Genomic DNA, 22,885 nt, shown 5'->3' on the forward strand with positions numbered 1-22,885 from the left:
AACCCCACCTCTTGCTCCAGCCCCTCCTGCCGTCAACACCAGCACCGCCTTCCCCGCTTTTCACGCCTCTCATTGGTCCAGAACGGCTTCGCTCTTCCCTCCCGCCCGCGCGCTGAGCTCTCCGATTGGATGACAGCCGAGCTCTCCCCGCTCCCCCCTCCGCGGCCGCTGATAAAGTTTTGTCCGGAGGCGCTCGGGCCACGCCCCCTCCGTCCCGGCCCCGCCCCCCCGCGGTCCCGGCCCCGCCCCTGACCTGCCCGAGGGGGGGCGGCCGTTGAGGCGCGCGCGCGCTCGCGGCGGCGGCACCTCCCGTCCCCTCCCGACCCCTCCCTCAGTCCCGCTCGGCGGCCGCGGCGGCAGCATCGGCAGTACCACTGTGGGTAGAGGTGCCTGCTTCTTCTCCGCCTCAGCTCCGCTATCCCCGGGCACGGTGAGCACAGCCGCGCGGAGCCGGGCTCTCCTCCCGAGCCGCCCGCTCCGCGCCGGGGGAGCCGGGGCGGTGCAGGGGCCGGCGGGGAGGCGAGGCGGGATGTTGGGAGGCTGCGGGGGCTGCGGGGCTCTGCCCCCGCCCTGGCACCGCGGAGCCGCTGCGGGCGCGGCCGCCGCTCGTCGCGGCTGGCGCTGGTCACGCTTGTCACCCGGGACCAGGCTGGGCTTTAGCATCGTATTTCATGTCTGTCGTATTGTCTGGGAAACTTCTCCAGCCCGATACAACTTCGAGCAAAAAGGCAAAAGAAAAAAGCCTGAGCCTTTTCATTTAATGTTACGGCTGCTGGAAAACACAGCCCGGCAAGTTCCTCTTAAAATATAATTGCAACATCACTCCTTTGGAGGAAGCGAGAGCTGGAACATAGGACCGCAGGGAAAGCCCTTAATCTCTCCTTTTGTGTAACGTGGGAAAAGACTTGGCTTTTCTGTGCCGTAGGACTCTCCGCTGGGAGGTTTGATGTCTTTTAAAGTATTCCGAGGCTTTTCAGAAAGATTTTAAGTGCAAATTGCTCCTCTAAGGCTCTAATCGGCTGAATTGGAAATGAGGTTGGGTATTGGAAGAGTCTGCTGTAATGTTTTTCTGTCATTTTGGGTAGAAAACCCAAATAAAACCATAGGAGTGCTGGATGTCGCTGGTCTGAAATTGGGGTATATTCACTCCCAGCCCGTGGTTCTGACACCCCTTCTGAAACTTGTGTGCGCTTTCTTCTGCCTTGGGCTTGACTGACCTTGCTCTGCAGAATCCTTTGTATCATTGCTACTTCTAAATCTTGTGTAACATCTGCCAGTGCTATAGAAATATGTAATGTAGTTAGGGTTTTGGATGTCCGACTTGCTTTCTGCTTGGTTTTTCTCAGATCTTTTTGAAACTCGGAGACTGAGATTAATGCTTTTCTTTTTTCTCCCTCCTTCCAATTCAACAGATGCAGTTTATGTTGCTTTTTAGTCGCCAGGGGAAACTGAGACTCCAGAAGTGGTATGTCCCATTATCTGACAAAGAAAAGAAGAAGATCACAAGGGAACTTGTCCAAACAGTATTAGCCCGCAAACCGAAAATGTGCAGCTTCCTCGAATGGAGAGACCTGAAGATTGTCTACAAAAGGTGGTTCTGTCTCACTAACCTCGTAATTGCCATACATTACAAACTGTGTATTAAGTAGCAAGAAAATAATGAAGGTTGTTCTTGTTTTGTTGTTGTTTTTTTTTTTTTACTTCCCTCTGCTGGTTACAGAGAAGACTGACTTTTCTCTTGCATCTAATTTGATAACCAAGCAGGAGTCATTCATGTGTGGAAAATCACTCATGCATTTAGAAATGTACTGAAGAAATGAGCTTTCCTCCTATTTTTATAAGGAGTGGCAGTTCTTCTTGGTAGTCTGTTTAGATTCACGCAGTACGTACATGCTTCGTATTTGTACACATTTCAGATTTAATAAGTGATAAAAATTTCATAAATATTTACCTCAAGAAGTGGCTTCATAAATCACCTGAAAATGTAACTTGCTTTTAAAGGCTTCTAGAAATAAGGACATAGTTTTTCATAGTACTTGGTTTGGGTGTTGCTTTTTTTTTTTTGGTTTTTTTCCCCATGTATGTACAGAAAACGATTTTTCATTGTTGAAAAAATAATGGCTAGCTTTCTTTTGATGAAAGTACTGTATAATTTTCTTCATGATAATTTCATTTTTCAAGTGTTCCCTAACCTTTGTAGGAGTATTAGGCAGGCATTTTTTACCTTTGTGCTGATCTTTAGAATGTATCAGAGTGTAGTGGTGTGAGAATAATTCTTCTCCAGAAATAACAGTAATCCTCCTCCTGATGTGGTATGCTGCATCTCTTCCAGCTAAAGGTGGTGCTACAAAGCCTTGAGTTATCTCTCTCCCTAGTTAGTTGTAAACCTGAGAATGTTTATGCATTCCTGTTTTCTCGTGGAGATGGTAGATAGTTTGTGTCCCACAGTAAATATTATTGTATTCTCTGTAGATAGGACAGAAAGGACTGGAGCAGAAATGAGCAATTTGTAACTCTTCTCCAGGATAAGAAATGAGTAGTATCAAATATGTTTAGATGTTTTCAGTGCTGCTCTCATATATACATTGGTTTGTGTAAAGATATGCATGTGAGTATTGCTGGTCTGCCTGGTGCATGCAGTTCTTCAACACGAGGAGAAAAGAGGAGAAACAATGCATGAAGCTGTGCTAATAGCATACACAGTTTCTTCTGCCTCTTGACTGCCTCACAAAACTCCTTGAACACGTATGTAGACAAGCTTGCTCAAACACTTGCTGTGCTTCCTTCTGTATTAATGCCTGCAAGTGCCTTTTCATGGGACTAAATCAGAAAAATGAGCCATTAGTAGGCCAGTCCGTTTCCCTCCTTACCCAGTCTTGAACAGCAGTAGTTGTTCTGGGGATGCTTCCACACAGCTGCTTTCCCTCCCAGTTTGTTGCTGTTAGCTACTCCTTGCCATGTCCTTTTGTGTTTAGGGAGCTGGTGGAAATTGGGGTAGGACTGTTTGAGTTGCTCAATGTTGTGGAGTTCTTGCATCTCAGTGGTGTGTTGTGCGTCCTGTGGTCAAGGAGAATGAAGAAATTTGCTGGGAGACATCTATGTCTGGCTAAAAATGGTCTAAGTGCTGCAGTCTGTCTGCTGGACTGCTGGTGTGCACAGCTGACTGCAGTAGCTTATTTCACTCTCTGCAGACCAGTCTGGCACAGAGAGCCTGTGAAACTGCTGAAGATGAGCTTGTACCAAGCTAATGAACATCTCAACTTTTTTTTTTCACTGAAACATCACCAGAAGGACTAGGTGTAAGAGGTGATAGTTTAAATGTCTGTATCTGGTAACACTAACAGCTCTTAGGTTTGTGGGACTTGTTCCCATCATTGCATCATAGTTAAAGATGATGAGCACCAGCTAGATTTCTTTGTAAAGGGTGGCTTTTTGTAGCTGAGAAGGTGGTAGCTCAAAGCAAAACACACCAAAAGGAACTCTGTGGCTTGAGAAATTGCAAAAGGTGCTCGCAGTTCCTCTTGAGCATCTCTAGAGGATCTCTGCTAAGATTTGTTCTTGTCTGATCTATTGCTGGGAATGATCTGAACCTGATGGTGCAAATGTTTTACAATATAAGTTCTGAAAGTATGTGCTTATTGCTATTTTGCATCTTAAATTCTTGAAATTTTAGTGCTGTTTTTGTTTTTAGAGTGTGTTTGTTGTTCAAATGTTCAAATGTAGGAGAATTGAACCTGGATATTGCAGCTCAAAGAATGATTGGCAGTATCAGAACTGTATTCAGGGTCTCATCATACCTTTTTGAAGCAATAAAATGAATTTAAATGCAGCAGTTGGCAAGACATTAGCTTTGACTTCCTTATGATACTTAACATTTATTAAGACTGCTGGGCTATTTTGATTAGCCTCCTTAGCTCTGTAGCATTTTGTCTTTATAGGATGTTTTCTGAATTTTCAAGGAAATAGATCTTAAAATTCATCTAAATGTAGGTCATGTAGCTTTTATTTCCCTCTGGTTTCATACATGTACCATTTATAATGGTTGCAACACAGGCTCAGTCTTTGCCTTCTAAAGTTTTTTTCCTTCAGCACTACAGAACACAGACAGAAAGGTGCCCAGCTTTTGTCATGGTGTGTGAATTGGCTTCTATGTATTCTGTAGCTGCTTTGGAAGATAGTTTTTCAGGCTGATAGACACCAGAAGATTAAAAAGAGAATGGGGGCTTCTAACTTCAAGAAGCATAGAGATTTGAAGTGACTTGCTGGGAAAATAAAAAATTAAATATGGGAAGTCAACCACAATTATGTTTTATGAAAATAGAGGGGGAGTCATCTGCAGACAGCTGATTAGAAACTTAACAAACACAGCTGATGTGTTTGCTCTTCACAGTTTGTCATTTAAAAAGTAACATAGTGGTTTTGGAGCATATAGGGTAGAAGTTCCTGTAGCTTTCCCCCCATGACAGAAAAAATGTGTTAAATGTTAAAATTTCTATTTTTTTTTTCTTGGAAGACTTCTTCTGTTAACCATTTTAACTTCTGGCAATATGAGTTATTTTCACTGTGTAGTATATTGCAGTTAAAGTCAGAACTTGAAGAAAAACTTATTTTATATAACTTTTACTTTGTTAGCATTTGTTTAGCTTCATTCATGGGACATAGTTTAGTTATTTAGTTATTTGATTAAGGATTGTGGCTTTGCTTTTGTGTGTCAGTTCGGAACTGTATTTGGAGTAGGATATTATGAAACTACAATAGCTTTTGCTGTTCTTGATGTGGCAGTTGTCTTTTACTTTTGCACCACATAACCATAATCAGAGGTTATGTTAAAGACTTAAAACTGAATAAGTTTTAAAACTTTGTTTCTACTGTCCCTCCACTGAAAGAAGCAATGAAAGAGCCCATTGTGCAGGTACTGTGTCTCTTAAAGTGTTGTGAACTGAAGGTACAGCCATGTGGCCAGTGGGATGTGCCCAGCTTGGCATGATCCCTGGTTTTTCTTATGTATCACTTAGCAGCCAGTCGTACCTCTTGAAAGTATTACTATGATGTTAGTTAGGTAGCTTTGTAAAACTGGCTGAATGCAGTGATTTTAGTGAATTAGATACTTGGACTTGATAAATTTAATTAGATCAAGTCTTCTTTGTACAGAGTTTTAGTTTGTGTGGCACCAGGAGGACCTCAGTATCAAGAGGCAACAGCTTTTTCTTAGAGAATTAGCAGAATCAAATTCTTGTTCATTTTGAAGCTGCTGGGGGCTATGGCCTTGCTGAAATAAGGAACTGGAAAAGTGCTTCACTTTGATAGACTATGTCCTGGAGCCTCAGAAGTTCATGTTTTTTTAAAGAAATGTGTAAAGTTGTGGGACAAGGAAAAAAAAAAACAACTTGGGTCAAGCACAGCTTATTAGTTGTCCCAATTTTCATTGGGTTAGCTATCAAGCAACCCCAGATTCTTGGGCTCATTAAACACTTGTCTGCCTCCCCATTGTCATTTGGAGTTCCGTTCTGTTCCTACCAAGCTTTGTAAGCTTTAAACTTCCACAATTAGGACCTACATGCAAAGTGACTTAGATGCTGACAGACTTAGGGCTTGTTTGCAGGCTTATCTGGTGCTGAACTTGCAGGGATGACTTCAAGCGGGTGTTCTCTCATCTAGAAGGAGAACGCCACCGAGCTGGTAGGATTTGTAAGTTGTGCTGTGCCCACAGTGACCTGATCTCTCAGCAGAGTTACTGAACTTGGCTGTGAGAACAGAAGAGGAGAACTCTGCTGAAATACTGCCTGCCTGTTTTGAGGCTTCCCACTGCTGAATTATTGCAACTCTTGAGGAAAGATGCATGGATTTGTTTCCTATCAAAAAAGAATAATCTTGAGGCCATCTGTCTAAAGGCAGGAATTTGCATAAGTATTTATACCTGCTGTGTTACCTTTTTGTTCTTTAATCCTGTATTACATTTTCAGGTGATTTGGTCCAAACAGTTTTTGGTCTCTCTGGTTTTGGTCCCCTTTCTGATAGGTGGAGGATATTTGTCATAAAATATTTTCCTAAATGAGGGTAAGCAGCTGAATTGAGTCTGATTATTATTTTAATAATGTCTAGTGAGATAAAAAAAAGACCAGAACTACAATAGGAATAAAAAAGGCAGAATGTTTCTTACAGACTCCACTTTATTTACTTCTGGGTATGTACTTTTCTATCAGGGCTGCCTTGCCTTTGGGTGCATCTGAAAGGTTTCTGTCAGGCTCATTAGGAAGAAGCTGTTTCTGCAGAGCAGAAATCTTTTTGAGCCAGAGTAATCTACTTGTCTTTGTGTGGATACTGTCCATGTAAACTTTTGCACTTGGCAAAACTTCCAGTGTCTGCTGTGGATTATTAGTGAGCACTTTTTTTTTTTTCTGAAGCCCTTCCTACAGGGGAAAAAAATTAAAATTATGCCTCTGAGAATTTGGATCTGAAGCATTCCTTTGTAGTATGCTCATGCCCTTTGGTATGACTTGTTTTTACTCTTCTGCCTTTTGCCATTCAGGCTCATTAAATCTGCATTTGTTTTCTTTTGTTGAGTAGTGATCCATTAGTCGTGGTTGCTACTTAAAAAATAAATACCAAAATATTCTCTGCTTATAATAATAGATACCCAGGCCTCCATTTTGTGTTGATATCCACTGAGTAGTAGTTGTTTCTTAGTCTTATTTCTCCAGAACTGCAGTTGGCAGGGCTTGAATGTGCAGTCTACTTTCCAGCTGCCAAACACAGTCTTTTGAAAGTATGTTTTGTGCTCTCTTAAATGAGGACACTGAGAGCAGACCATGATCTGAGAAAGTATTTTGTGTTGGACTCCCTCTCTCCCCTCCTCCCTTCTTTTTCCATAAAATAGTTCTCTGTGTCAAGAGAGACTCCTAAGTATTAGAGGAGCAGAGAGGGAGTCCCATGTGGATAAACTTAAAATATTTGAATCAAATTTGATTTGATAAGGTCTGCTGGTACATGGTTCAACTTGTGTTTAAGCACTATAAGGAAACAGTTGAACTGCACTTGATCATAATCAGTGCTGCTCTTCTGCAGGTGATGAAAGGCTTTGTTTAGATGGATTTGGCCTGAGTGCTGGTGATTAGTGCAAATAACAAATAATGTGTCAATGCTCTTTTTTGCTACAATGAAATATGATAACATGGAGCTTGACTTACAAATTTCTCAGTAAGTTTGAAAGCATGTTTTTTCTTTATAATAATTCTTTCCAATACTTTTAGAAATAGTTTAGGTTCCTTATACAGATTGAATGTTGCAAGCTACTACAATGACTGTAAATGTCCTTGAAAAATTAGTGAGGCATAAACAGAACAATGCAAAATCAAAAGAACTGTGCTCAGATAGGACTTGTGATGAGCTGATGCATCCCCGTGGTGAATAGATGAAAGAGAGGGAATGAAGGTGTCCTTCACCGGAGGTGTCTTCCTCTCTTCCCCCATCATGTTTTGTGGTAGGATAGGCAATAATATTTTATAGTAGTTTAAAGATTTTGTATAAGAGCTATCTGATTAATCTTTCATGTTGAAGCCATAGCAATTTGATTTGGAGCAGAGTGGGAGAAGGGGGGACATTTTCAGATCATAAATGGTACTGGATAGGTGTCTTGGAGATAAATTTCAACATAACTGAAAATACAGCAGGGTTTTTTCAGAATTTCTAACTTCTAAAAGTCTGACAAGTCCCAGCTGATAAAATGTGTTTAATGTTTAAAAGATGGATGGATTTCTCTGTATGGGAAACAACTATGCACCTTAAACTAGATATTCATATCTGGATGACTTATTTTTCAGTAGGGTTGGCTGCACAGGAGTGCTTAATGGGCCAGTTGTCCCCTCTAGAGGCAAACAAAAGCTGTTTCTGGTTTATGTAAATTAGCAGTTACAACAGGTGGCACTTGAAATCTGGTTTGTGCCATGTGTGACTGAAAGGCATATGGTTTTGGCATGTTAGAAAAGACTAAATGGGATTTTCAGCTTTCATTCCTGCTTTGTTTTTTTCTTTTTTTAATTAGATTTCTTTAAACTTGGGTTGAACAAATATATAATAGAGCACAGTAGAATTGGATGGTCTTTTTGTTAAAGTGGAACTGGATCATATCTGAAGTTATGACTTCCCTGTCTTCCAAGATGGAAGTGGATTGCTAGAAACTATTGGATGGCCTCTCATCTATCTGATGCTAGGACAGTTACTAGGGATTGCATTGTTGACTTAGTAGTAGTTGGGGTGGATGACTTTGGTGTTGGTTTTGGAGTTTTTGAGTTTTTAAAATTCTCTATAAAGACCAAACCCTAATTGCTAATTCAGTCTATCTTTCTTGAGGTATTATCTATGTATAGCTTACATGATGAAAGTTTAACATGGGATCAGTTGATTAATATACTGGTGTATGGATGTTACAGAGAGAAGAGAAGGTATGTCATCTCAGAACTCTGTCATGATGCCACAAAATCAAATATATTTAGTTTTCCACCCACCTCTTTGGCTATTTTAGTTCTGTCAGCTAAAGGATGGCCAAGAGTGAAGTCATGCTTGACTCAGAGACATAACTCCCATGTACATGTGTGTGTCTTCTGGTCTGTCAGCCATTCTTTGGTAGGACTTGCTTGGTTGTGATTTGGGTGCCAGTATGCTGGAGTTGAGTATGAAGGACTGCTGAGAATGTGATACTCCTCAAGTGCATTCATTTTGCTTATGCTTGTATGCTAACGTCAGGATTATTTTGTTATTACAGATATGCAAGCCTCTATTTCTGCTGTGCTATTGAAGATCAGGACAATGAACTAATAACTCTGGAAATAATTCATCGCTATGTAGAACTTCTTGACAAGTATTTTGGCAGTGTGAGTTAAGTTTCTTTATGTTTTGTCATTTCTTTTTATGCCCACAACATTTTTACAAGAACATAACCAACTAGTAATTGAAAGGTGTATTTAATACATTTTGTGTGGCTTGCTTGGTCAAACTAAGCTGATGGTTGCCTCTACTAAAATACAAAATGAAATTATTGATTTGTAGAAGAACTTTCATTAATCTGGTGTTAATTGCCTGTATTTGTTTCATTTCATAGTAGTCTTGCTTGGGGCAGGTAAAATCTTACTCTTAGCAGGAAGCTTTTCTTCTCCCTGGCACTGCTTTAGTGTGAGCACCTCTCACATCTGCTTCCAAAGGAGGCAGCTGGTTGTGAAGTGGCAGGAATGGTAAGGAAAGGTGTGAGAGACATTTGCTTACCCAGACAGCAAACACAAACTGCTACAGTAATGTACATGAACACTCCTGGAAAAACTGGTGCTCATTCTGCCTTCCTTCGTAGTCCTTCTGACTATGAAATGCAGACTGAACAAGAAATCTGAGATTATTTATTTTCATATCTTTCTGTAAGATTGTGTGAGCTGCCTTTGCATACTGCTGGCAGCAAGAGAACTTTTATAGGTAACGTTCTTTTGTGTCTTGAGGAGCTGTGTCTTACAGACTGCTGTGAATTGAAGCCTTTTTAACAGTGAAAGCTTTTTGCAGAGGTTGCTGTAGCTGTTTTTAACTGAAGAAAAAATCTGATTTTTTTTTTTTCCTCCAGGGTGTGATTTTTATTATTGCCCCAGTCCTTACAAGGTTACAGCCTTAGGCTAACATCTTGATTTGGTAAAGTTTGGTGAAGCTGTGAACAAGTTAAGTTTTGTGAGAGGATATACCTCAAGTGAGAGTATCCTTCCACTTTGCAATAATGCCTGATGTTCTTTTTAGGTCTGTGAACTTGATATCATCTTCAATTTTGAAAAAGCCTATTTCATTTTGGATGAGTTCCTTTTAGGAGGGGAAGTTCAGGAGACATCCAAGAAAAATGTTCTTAAAGCCATTGAACAAGCAGATCTTTTACAGGAGGTAAGCACATCCACCTTCTCTGGCCTAAGTGTCAGCATGGTAGGCTGGGACTCAGAAACCTCCTGTTCCTCTAAGCTTCTAGAAGGTATTTTTCAGCATGCTTAGCATGTAGTTTCAGCTAGTTGTCCTAAGTGTGCAGTAGGATGATGTTAGCTGCTCTTTTCGTTTGGTTTGGCATGTTGATGTTGTGACCTACTGTGACTTCTTGTTCTGCTAGTAAATGCAAGTGGCTGTTCTGTGTTCACACCTAGATGATTGTAGATCATGTTAATTTAACTTAGTGTTGTTCATGTGTCTTTCATTCCTTCTTTTTATTTATTAACCATTAATTTTTTTTCTCATACCTGATGCATGTTCACTTCTTTACTTTTTCATTGCTGAAATCCAGAAGCTAGACTCTCTTCTTTGAGACTTGCTCAGGTATAGTTCTGATTAGTTCTTAGACCTGCTTTTCTGCTATAGGCTGCTTACTGTGGAACATTTCCAAGCTGACAAAGCAGTAATAGTAGTGCCATAGAAACATACAGAATAAAGTATAAGAACATTGTTTTTTTCACTTTGAATGCTTTAGTTGTTTGTTATTATCACTGAAGAATGATGGATTGCATGTCTACCATTTTAAAAAAAAACATTTGATGTGAAGGGGTTCAGTGGTATAGAAAAACATCATTTCTCCATATTTCTCCATCCTATGCTGGTTGTTTTGGGTTTATCTGATTTTGTTCAGTGTTTTTTTTCCTTACTGAAATGTACACTGTTAAGGTCCTTGAACGTCTGTCTGAATGGGAATCAAAAATTCTGGTGTGCTGGGGGAATCATCAAGTGTTGTGTGCAAGTCAGTGAACATATGTTTTAACAGGGATGGTTCACCTTTATTATTTAAAGTGTACTGAGGTTTACTGCCTAGCTGCTAGATCCAAGTTGCTCTATTTCCCCCTATGTGAACTTTCAATTTTTTATTTTCTCCTATGAATTAATTGCTTAATTCTTCTACAAGCCGTCTGTGTTCCACTTGGTAGTCTTTGTTGGACGTAGTGTTAGTAGGATGGGGAAACACAAGGTATGCTTTACCCTGGTAGCTGTTTTTTTAATCCCTTCAGAATACATGCAGATCCCTGCACATTAAAGTTCTTGTCATGAACAAGGTCAGCCATTACACACAGATTTGCTACCCTATTTTTCTAGAAAGGAAATACATGCACTTATTTACTGCTTGTGTTATGATTCAGTTTAAGTCCTTCTTTACTCTTTGTAGGGATTATTTTAACCAGAAGTCCTGTTGCAGGTTACAAAGATGGGAGAAAAATAATCTGTTCATTCTCTTAAAATCTTTTGCTCTTTATATGAAAACAGATGTAACAGATTAGTTATATATTCCAGTTTGTCTCCTGCAAATACAGTTAATTGTACATAAAGTAGAATAACTATATTTTTCTCATTGTTACTGTTTTTGAACTTTATTTTCACTACTTTTTTGGGGCTGGTCTAAAGAAAAAATATATTTCTAGGAATTCATTACTATTTTTCTTTCCAAGCAACAAACATTCTCTTTTTACAGAGAATATAATTTCAGATTAATATAACTTCAAGTTAAAAGTCTTTGGCCAAGGGAAATATAGCTTTTTCCAATGTGAGACTTTCCTTAACCCTGGTAGCTTTACTCTGATTACCCTTCCTTTCCCCATCTTTAGGAGATTTTCAGTTGCCAATGTTTATTAAATAATTCTGATTAACTTGAAATGTAGCCGTTTATCACAGCACCACTGGAATCCCACATTGGGCTTCTGTGTTTTTCATTCTTAGTTGTATTGACTGTTGATCAAGTATAAAACTACTCCCTATACCTGTATTTTAGTTTATAAATCCTGTAAAAGTCAGGGTTTATATTAAATTGAACTTCCAATTTGGACTATTTTCTATGGAAATTTGGTTTTGTGTCAACTGCTGCTATGTAAATTCTGGGTTTGATGAAGAGAGTTGTTAAAATACGTTTTTCACATGTGGAGAATTTTTAGTATTTTGAGTTAGTATCTGCTTCTCAGAATACTTCAGAACTACCAGACTGAAATATGGTGTGATTCCAAATGCAAAACATATTTCTAGCAGGTTTGTCATGTGTTTGTTTCTGACCATTCTGATTTTAATTATGTGCAACAAAGTAATTATTTGGCCCTGAATACTCATATTGCCAAATATATATATGTACACACATACATATATATCGATAAATACACAATATTATTAATTAAATGCACAACAAAATTAATTAATAATGTTACAGGCATTGGTGTCTGAAGTACCTTAAAGATGAAGAGCTGTAAAGAATACTTAAACAAAAGAAAATCATTACAGATCCATTAAGTGACTGTTTGTGTAATGTTAAGAGGAAATAGACTAAGGCACGAATTGCTGAGTAGTGAATTAGTTCTTAATAGCCTTTCCTACTTGTATTTTCTGTTGAAGTTTCCCAGGATGTACTTCTGTGTCTGAGCACCTTCTTCAATTTGTCATAAAGTTCTTGGTGCTGTGAGCTCCCTTCACTAACTGCTACAGTTTGTGTGATGGAAACACACCAACTTGTTTAACCCCTCTCACCTTCACATTCTTGTTAGTTCTTCAAGAATGTACTTAGTTCAAGTATTCATTCCCTACCCCCTCCCCCATATTTATTACCACCTGATAACTTATCAGCAGTCAGTCATCAATATTGGCAGTGGTACCCAGATGAAGGGTAGTAAAAGGTAATTAACTCCAGTGCTTCCATTCTTCTTGTCTCTCTCTTGTAGAAATGCTTCTGTTCAAAAGAATGCTGATGATTTAATATCTTGTTTGCTAGAGAGATTTTAATACTTAACTAGTGATTACAAAGGCATGCACTGCTGAAAAGGTGGTTTTTGCTTGTGTGAACAACTCAATTATACTGAAGAAATTGGTAGTTGCAGTGTGTTGTTGCATGAATTAAATATATACATGTGATGTGTGGAGCAGCTAAAAGATGAGCCTGTGCATCAGTTTGTGACACTTGAGTTTTTTAAGGCGTGCAACTACCAATGATAGATGTTCTATACAAAAGAGAGGATTTGATTTATTTCTCTCAAAAGTCTAATTTCTCTGGGTTTTTTTGGATGGCTTCAGTAGTTCAGTATGGTGCTTGGAGGTTTGTGGTCATTTCTTGTGCTAAAATGCTGAAATCAAGGAGTTAACAATGATAATATTTAAACAGAGCAGTCATGTATATATTTTAAAGCAAATCTGTACAGACTTGCTCCTCTTCATTTGAAGTAAGAATAATTTCCTAAACATTGGCTATGAATGAAAATGGTTTTTGTTGATCATCCTAAGTAAATTTTAGAAAAGTATTTTGGAAATCATCCCCATTTTGTTCACCACCCTTCTTTTGCAGGATTTTTTGTATAATTTTTAATACTTGGTTGCAGAACATCTAAATAGTTAAAAATACGTATTTTTAAGAGATTTCTAAATAAAAAGGCCAGTGAGTCTGTCCACAAATCAGACTTGCTTGTTTGTGTCACTACTTCAGTAATGATCAAAAATTTAAAAGCTATGTGGATGGTTTTTTTTCTTAGGCGCTTGCAGTTTGGCCTCAGGCAGTATTTACTAGTCCTTCCACATGAAGAATAAGAGATAAGCTATCAATTAACCTTATTTTCTTTGCTTTCAAACCCTTGCCTCATCCTATATCCAGAAGGGTGCTGACAGTGTTCATGTTGGCTGACTTGCCTCAGATGCTTAGGGTTGGTGCATAGATTTAAGCTTTTGGTTTTAGAATGAGCATCTTTGGAAATGAAACTCTGGTGAATTTCCTGCATGTGCTATGAGAATTTTCTTATTGGAGATGAAATGTGCTTATTGGAAACCATAGGTTTGAAAGTATGCATAATTGTAGGTATTAGGTTGTTCTTGAGATGTGCCAAAACTCCTTCATTTTGTCATTAGCACTGGCAAAATTCTTATATTTAAGCCTCCAGTGGGTGGGAGTGAGTATAAGGGATTTTGTCTGGTTTAGGAAACAGCCTTTGTAAGCACCTTTTTATTACCATTTGCCTGAGAAACTGACCACAATGAATGCAGTCAATTCAGTCTTCACTTAATGTTTTTTCTTAAATATGGACTGTTGAAACGGACTGCCTTCCTCAATTGGCAGTGGCATTATTTGCCTTGGCTGTACCTGTGTTCCCCTAAATGTGAAACAAGAATGAATAATGGAATCTTTATTATCATGGAGATCCAACTGCCTTGACTGCCATCTACTCTTCACATATAACTTTAGTGTCAGTTTCAGTGGTCAACTTTGTTGATCAGTTAGTCACTGCAATTTTAAGACATGTATCTGCTTGATTTTAGGCACTGATAATGATCTACAATTACGTATTAGTAGATACATATATATGGAGACCTATGAGAGTTAACTGTGAATGAGAAATGATAGATTGTTAGTTCATTATTTAGGGATTAGGAAATAGCTATGATTTTTATGGATTTGGAATCCCTCCCAACTCACAGAAGAACAAGTTGTAGTGTTTTGGTAGCTGATGCTTTTGTAAAATGTGTTTTCAGAACTCAGTCTCTGGAGATGTATTTATAGAAGAAAGGGCTTATAGTGCTGTTAGAGTGTTTGGCACTCTCCATGACACTCAAAGTCATGGCAATCAGATGCAGTCCCAGGTGACTGGGAAGAGGGAAGCTTTGTACTCATTTTAAAAAAGGTAAAAAGGAGGACTCTGGAAACTACCAACCTGTCATCCTGACTGCTGTCCATACCTTAAGGATCATGGACCAGATCCTCCTAGGAGCTGTGCTAGGGCTTGTGGAAGACAGGGAGGTGATTTAGGACAGCCAGCATGGCTCCACCAAGGGCAAGTCCTGCCAACCCCTTCTCTGGGTTGGCCTTCTGTAATGGAGCAACTCTGTCAGTGGGCCAGGGGAGGGCTACAGATGTCATTTATCTGGGCACAGTTCCCCATACAATTGCTCTCTCTAAATTCAAGAGGGGTGGATTTGATGGGACAGTTACATCCAAAGGATAGCAGTCAATGGCTTGGTGTCCTGATGCATTTCAGTGGTGTTCCTCAGGGGTCAGTAATGGGACCAGTGCTGTTTGATGGCTTGGTTAATGACATAGAGGGATTGAGTGCACCCTCAATAAATTTGCAGGTGTGGTGGTGTAGCTGAGTGGTGCAGTTGACACACATGAAGGATGGGATGCCATCCAGAGGGACCTGGAAAAAGCTGGAGAAGTGGGCCCCTAGGAATCTCAGCAAGTTCCACAAGATCACATACAAGATGCTGCACCTGGGTCAAGGCAATCCCTGTTATCTGTACAGGCTGGAGGGTGAACAGGTCAAGAGCAGCTGAGAAGGACTTGGGGTGCTGGTGGATGAGAGGCTGGACACGACCTCTGTGTGTGTGTGTGCAGCCCAGAAAAGCAGTTCTGCCCAGGGCTGCATCAGTAGCAGGTAGGGAGAGGATTCTGCCCTTCTACCCTGCTCTGGTGAGACCCCACTTGGAGTGCTTCATGCAGCTCTTAGGAGCAAACCTCTAAAGGTTTCTGTATTTAATTGTAGCAGACAGGTCTGTAAACCTTGATATTTCTGTATTTTTAATAGATCATTTTAAACAGTCCTTCTTGCACTGCAGAGAAGGCTTTCCTGCAAATACTGACCAAATCACACTTTTGTGTTTAAAGTAATAGAAAGTATTCCAGAAAATGAACAGTAGAACCTGCATCTCTTTTTCCCAAATAGTAATGGGGGAAGAGGAGGTTAACATTTTAAGATTTAAATAGCTTCTTGAAAAAGTGGCACTGAGTATCCAGGAAGTTAGCATTATCGTGTTTTGACCTCTTCCCATGCTCAGTGATTTTTTTTGTTGTTTCTTTAAGTGTGTAAGATATGACTAATTCTATTACATCAAAGAAATCAAAATTAGAAGATCTTAGGACTCAACAAGTTGAAGAAGTCGTTCATAAAAGTTTTAAATATGCATTCATTAGGCTTTGCAAATTGAAACATCAGAAAGTTTCAATTAAAAATAAGACAAATTAGCATAGGCAGTCCTTGCTGTCTCCTAACTATCCAGTAGCCTCTCTGATGTGAATTCCATTACTGATCAGTTTGTAAACAGTGACCTTGATAATTTATTGATATAAGCAATTCTTGTAGCACCATTGAGGGTATATTAACAATACACTGAACTCTTGTAGATTATAATTCTAATAAGGATGTATTTATTCTGTACATTCAACTGGTAGATTTTTTTCCAGAGACATTCTCCTGTCCTCAGCAATAGAAGCACTGTGTCAGGGTGATGCAAGGAAAATTTTAGCACTGCTGCATGTGCCATAGCTGTTTTCAGGAGTTTAGTCATGTGCTGCTCATCAATTAGCATAGTAAATTCAGGGAACAATTGCAGAAGGCCGCTTGAGAGTAAGGAGTATCTTATCTTCAAAATCAGGTGCTCTTTCTGAATGCTCACATTAATCTGCATTTTAATAGAACAAGTTCATTGGATGTGGCAGGATGTTGAAAAGATCAATGTTAATGTTTGGATCTTGAGATTGTGAGGAGAAAATTCCATTTTTACTCTTGTTTTCTGAGATGTATCATGTTGCAGTGCTACTACCCCTTCCTAGAATTTTCACTACCTGTGAGATGGTCTTAGAGTGCCAGAGAATATTAGGTGAAAAAAGCATCAATGTCCCCAGGCGGCATCCTGTTGTGTTTGGTTTTAGATTCTCATTTCTTTGTGGTCTTCTCTGTGTGTTGTACAGATGTTGGGGCACATTGCTGGTATGTGTTTTAGGGCTTTTATTTATTTTTAAGGGAGAAGCTATATTTTTTGTTGCCAAGCTGTCTAGCAACAGTAGTAGTTCTGGTGATGGATATCACGATACAATAAAAGTGTATATATTAAATTTTATAAAGGCTGAAAACTTGATATTAAAAGGCAAAAAAAAATCTGAGAAGACCTATTGTTCACAGCTCTTTGAGAATTCTAAGTATGTTTGATTAACAGATGGATTGATTCAAGTGAAAATGTTGAACTTTTTGCACTAAGCAATACAACATGAAAGTGACTACTAGCAAGTAACAATGGTGACTTAATAAATATGAATTTTGAATTAAATTGTTACATTACTTCAAGGATGATAGGCTGAATGAAACTTTTCTTCATGAAACAAGTCTTATTATTAATGTTAATAATAATACTGTGTGACAGTTAATCACTGAATGAAATATATGTAAATTTTGTATTCTATTACGCTTTTAATCTGTTCCAGTAATGAACGACTGCTCTTTAAAAAAGTAAATCTTTGAATTAAAATTCCTTCATGCACAACTGAAGCTTTCTAAAAAACTCTTTACAACATACTCTTTTAAGGTACCAATATCCTGTACCCGGTTAAGAAATGAAAAGTAAACTTTAGAGTTTTTCTAATGCATCTCCTTGAAGTCTTTGAATAGATGTTTTCTTCTGGTGCATTTCTATTTTCTTTCTTAACAGTGGACTTTTAGGAAAACCTATTGAAATAGTATTAATCTAAAGAATAACAGCTGAAACAGATTTAAGTGAAATAACTGAAATTATTTTTGTATATTGTTTAGAATATTTTTAAGTCTTATTTTAAATGTAAATAAGCTGTACATGATTGGGTGGATGTTGGGTTTTTATTTGCCTTTTTTTTTTTTCATTTAGTAGTTGATACTACATTTTCACTGCTGCTTGATTTTGTTTGTAGAGCCAGAACGAAGACTGGGGAGGTTTGTCTGAGGATATCTTATGATTAAGAGCAATCTAAGGCATTAGCCCTTTTGACCCCATCTAAATGATTGGTAACTACCAAGTTTACCATTTTGGTGGCATGGATTAAATGGGTGCTATGCAAAGAGTGCTGCACGTGTAATTAAGTCCTTGCAAGGGTAAACAGAAAATGGGTGATGGGCTTAACTTTCTGCAACACTTGCATGATGGTCTTTGAAGAGTGCTTTGAGTGTTTCTTTTTATTTTCCTTTTATATACTAACCGCATCAACTTGAAATCTCTGACTTCTACTGGCTTTCTTTGGTGTTGGTAATTAAGTGGGATAATGCAAGTTAGAGAAATGGATACCAAAGCTAATAACTAAACAGATGTTTGGCTTTGTTTACTTACAATCAGCCCATATAAACATGTATTTATTGGAAAATGAGCTGTTTACATCTGCTATGCAAAGAAAATGGGCCCTAAAAAGATTGGGTGCTGCTGCAATTGACTGTGTATCAAAATGCCGGATGCTGCATGACAGAACAAAGCTTATTTGCATATATAGTGCATTGCAACATATTTTTGTCCAAAGCATAAGTGGAATACGTTGTGGCAGTCCTACTAATAAAGGTAAGATTTTAATTTGCATAAAGCAAGTTTAAAACATACACAAAAATGATTTGCTGGGAAAAACTTAATTAGTCTGCTACTTATTTGATATAATGATAAACAAGTAGTTCAGTAAACAGATTGGCTTTTGTACTGTGGAACTGTGGTAATAGATCTAATTTCATATGCAGATTTATAAATACCAGGATTTAGTTTCCAGATTAAAAAAAAAACAATTGTAGTAGGCAAAAGTATTTGTAATATGTTCAAAACCAGATTCAGAGCTGGTGTATGGGTATTTTTACCGTTTAAGAGTTTCCTGGTATATGATAGAGCCATTGATTTGTGTTGGGAAGAGGAGAGCAGCCAATAATCTGCTTGCATATTAGACCTGAAGAATTAGGGCAGTCAACAAGCAATTTGTTGAAAAAGATTTCTTTATGAGCTTGGACATATTCTAAAGCAACTGTAAGAAAAACTTAAGTGCTCAAGCTTGATACTTTCTACATTTCCCCCCCAATTTTATTGCTTTTTCTGTGCTGTTCTTGATAACAAGTTCATGTACAAAGAGTGTGATTCTTATGGTGAGGTTAGAATTGAAACTGTGCCTGTAAAACTTTCCTTGTGATTAGAACTTTAAAAATTACCTACATTGTTCAGTACCTATGCTATGAACAGAGCTTAGGAATCCTAATCTTTTTTTTTTTTTTGTGTCTCAGATGGCTACAAAGACCAATTCTGACACATACAAACTCAGGCTTAGATAATTGTGTGCATCCAGTTTACCTACCTACAATATGTCCCTGGGTGAATTCTGTGTGTGGGCATAGTTTTGGTTGAAGCAATGTGCTTTGTCCCCATGAAATTAAACACAGTTGTATTATCTGATGCCCATGGAATGCTACTTCTTGGCCTGTACTGTTCCTTGGAAGGAGTGAAGGAATAGTTGCTGTGTTCAGATCCTAATTTACAAGGTTGTTGTGGTTCCTCAGAATATGGAGAAATAGAAATGGCATCTGCTGGGCTGGGTGGAGAGGGAGAGATAGATGGTTGCACATAATCAGAGATGGGGAATAGATAGCCTGCAGTAAGGAGCTGCAGGCTGTATATAGGAATGAAGTTCATCTGGGTTAGAGAAAGATCTCCTGAGGTAAAGGAGGTTGCCTTAGGGCAAGGGGAGGAGTTTGCCTCAGAGCTTGGGTGTTTGGATTAACCTGATGTTTAACTAATTGGTTATACAACTTTAAATTACTTTAATCCTTGTTACTCTGAGGCATAACCAAGCCTAGAATGAGTAGAACTTGTTTTTCTGGTTGTCTTAGAGAGATTTTCTGTAAACTAGGGTGTTGAGTACTACGTGCTCCATGTGGCAGTTGTAATAAGCCACATATTCAGAAGTAGTCGGTTTCATAGAGAATGTGGTGAAATTTATGGTAAGCCTTGCTTAATATTGAGAAATCACATGAAATCTTGATATACATTCAAATTGTTCTGTGTAGAAATTCTGCTTTCTACAGAGAGCATTTTACAGTGGTAAAGTCATAGTCTTAAGTCAGGAGGCAGGTTGCTCATCACCCAAACTCATGCTACAGTGACTGTTGTTGAGAAAGCTGGATCTATTCTCACTCTGACCTTTGTGTTGATCTGCTTGACCTGTGGTTCTGGGGCTCCTAGCTTGTTAGCCAAATCTTGAGCTCATGTAGAAGGGAGCATGAGGGAAGTGCCAGGAGGAGAAAACCGGTGGCATTGAAAAGGGAAGTAAAAAGCAGCTGCTTTTGGCAAGCCAGACTTTTGCTAAAGTTGATAGTACAGCTTAAATTACATCCTATTTTTTAAAGAATCACAATATCTAAGTGCTTTAAAAAGCCAGTGTTCCACACATCTTGTCCTGACTCACGGTGTGCTGTGAACCCCCAAGTCAGCCTGCAGAGGTAGGGTCTAATTTACTTGTCATATGCTGCACCCCTGCTGTTGGCCTGAGTCATAGGAGTGTAGTGAGGAGCTTCAGCAGCAGTATTGACTTTGGGAGTTTTCAGCTGTCCTTTCTCTCCCTCTTTCCTTGTGCCAGGAAAGCTATTTATACAACCATTCTAGAGCTGGATTTCAGATCCATTTAAACTAATCCAATTCAAATTGTTTATTTTAAAAAACATATAGTCAGCAGCTTTTCTTTTCTGTGTTTACAACTTGTGCCTGCAAACATTTGTCCAAACAATTGTAAGAATGCAAAGTGCTGCAGTGCCAGGAAGGAAGGGAGATGCTTAAATGCCATTGCCATGGAAGCTGAATAGTATTGGACGTGACATGGCTTGTTGCAGCAGTATATTCTGGTCAGCTCTTCAAAGATAACAGCCCTGCAGTTTAAGAAATGCTTCCTTGAGCAAAGGAGAATAAGCCATGCAAACCTGTATCTGCAGTGCTGAAAGAAAGCATTAATAAATCCTTGCGTGCCTAGTTTGACAGTTTGCCAAGCATCCAGACACTGTCAGATTATCTGATGGAGAAGTCAGTGATTTTTTAAATAATTTTGGCTCTTAACTTCACAATACAAAGTGTTCAGCCGTAATACGTGCTTAAAGCATTTGTGCTTTTGTGGTGGCGAGGTGGAGCCTCTGATGGATCCTTAGAACCATCCTTGCTGCTGAAGGCTGGGCTCTCGATTGTTCCTGGCTCGCTGCATAGCAACTGATTGGCACATGTGGAGGAGAGCCCCAGAGCGATTATCACCTCTGAGCTGGCAGATCGGAGCAGCAGCTCAGAGGCAGGAAGCGCCTGCTATTATCCGGTTATAGTGCACAAAGCTTCCGCTGATCTTTGCAGTGCTTTTGGGAGAGAGGCAGGCAGGCACTGCTGTCATACCCCTCTGGTCTGTTGAGGTGATGTTTTAGAGCTGAAGTCTGTGCATATGCTTGGATGTTTTGCTGAGTAACATTTGCAGGACAACTTGCTGTTTCATATTCTAGTTGAGAATTCTGTTGACTGGTTTGATCAATCTTGAAGATTTTTTGTTTTCTCTGTATAGAAAGCTGCAGACAAGATCTTGACTAGGAGTTGGTATTGATGAAGTATTCTTCTTTTTATTTGTTTGCTTGTGGGTTCTTTTGTATTTTGTTCTTCTTTTGTAAGAGCATTATAGTTAATACTTGTCTTTGAAGATGTTCCTAAGTGTTTCTAAGTTCTCTGAGATAACACTTGGGTCTTCTTTGAAAGTAAAAATAGAATTTTGTAATAAAAATGCCCTAGTGGGAAATATCAAGGCCAGACTAGATGAGCCCTGAGCAACCTGGCCTATTGGAATGTGTCTGCCTATGGCACAAGGGTTGGAATTAAATGATCTAAAATATCTCTTCCAACCCAAACTTATCTTTCTAATAGAAGTCTCTGAACAGTTAGCTAACCAAAGATTGGGAAACAGGTACTCTCCTGTTTTGAAATCCTTGAAAAGGCAAGTGAACAGCAGCAATTTCCTAAAGCAGCTGTTCATTAGAAATATTGCCTAATAATGATTCAGAAGTAGAGTGTAAAAGTAATTGCTTTTGAAATTGCTAAGGAAGTACTTGTTAAATGTGAATTTCTTCCTACTGCAAAAACTTCATGTTTCTAAACATAAATTCTCATCCTCTTCTCTTAATTTTCCCATAGCCTGCTTCTGTAGAATTCTTCCCAAACTTCCATGCACTCCATGGACCCTCATATTGTATGTTGTTCAAGGTAGGGTTTTGTTAGATGCTGAATGAGGAAAAAAAACAAGTCTTTATCAAACAATGGCAGTTGTAATACTTGTGTGCAGTTTAACATGGCTTGCCTTCACAGACTTTGTGCTGGGTTTGATGGGAAAGAAGTTAAAATAATAACCTAAGCAAACTTTTCCTGAAAAAGAAGTTGTGTGAAGTGTTGATGAAGTCTGTGTCACTGCCATGAGAAGTCATCAGTAAAATGGCAGCCCTGCAACACACTGAACTTGAGACAGTTTGGTATAGACATAAAGAATTTCTTTTCTCTCTCTTGCCTGAGGAAATAGCACAGTTTTTTTGTCCACTACAGACTTAAAATACCTTAAATTGCAGCAAGTAAATAATTCAAGGTATATGTTAGGCAAATTTTCCAGTGGAGATAATAATTTAGCATTTAAGTAGATTGCCTGAGGCACAATAAAAAGGCATCACTGGATGCCTTTAATAGATGAAATATCTCTCAGGAAAGTTATAGGTATACTGTTAGGGGGACTGGATTAAATGAAGTCCCTTCTAATTTTATTTTAGCTATGATTTTTAATTAGTTTGGGTCATGACAGAGTTGTCTGAGAAAATGTCAGTTGGGTTGGACTGGCTAAATAGTTCTGTTTGCTCAGATCAACTCTACCATTTTTCTAATTTAAAAAATTTCCAATGACTCAGGCTGACAATTTCAGAGAGTATTATTAGCTTTTTAAAATGAGTTGTCAACACAGATGTCGTTTTGAAGAAGATTAATTCTAGTAACTTTTAAAATACTGCAATTCCACAATGTGCAGATTGTGTTGTAGAGCTATTACTTTTCTGGCAGTACTAGGATCTAAAACCTTTGTGTTAAAGTCAGATAAATGGTTTACAGCCAAAGTTTTACG

At 38.8% G+C, this 22,885-nt stretch overlaps 1 protein-coding gene across 3 annotated transcripts in view; it reads left to right on the forward strand.

The window, feature by feature from the left end:
• The first annotated feature begins 301 nt into the window (after positions 1-301).
• The window catches only part of AP1S2 (adaptor related protein complex 1 subunit sigma 2), a 30,932-nt gene continuing 8,348 nt past the window's right edge, over positions 302-22,885 (forward strand). Inside the window, exons 1-5 of one of the 3 annotated variants that reach the window (XM_036387656.2) lie at positions 302-430; positions 1,413-1,591; positions 8,762-8,870; positions 9,769-9,906; positions 17,666-17,759. In XM_036387656.2, the coding sequence (XP_036243549.1) occupies positions 1,413-1,591; positions 8,762-8,870; positions 9,769-9,906; positions 17,666-17,710 (471 nt within the window). In that variant the 5' untranslated portion in view covers positions 302-430 and the 3' untranslated portion in view covers positions 17,711-17,759. The remainder of the gene's footprint in view (positions 431-1,412; positions 1,592-8,761; positions 8,871-9,768; positions 9,907-17,665; positions 17,760-22,885) is intronic. The other 2 variants (XM_036387644.2, XM_036387663.2) reach the window with 2 other exon arrangements.

This window comes from Molothrus ater, chromosome 2 (genome assembly GCF_012460135.2).
Source record: "Molothrus ater isolate BHLD 08-10-18 breed brown headed cowbird chromosome 2, BPBGC_Mater_1.1, whole genome shotgun sequence".
Classification (NCBI taxonomy): domain Eukaryota; kingdom Metazoa; phylum Chordata; class Aves; order Passeriformes; family Icteridae; genus Molothrus; species Molothrus ater.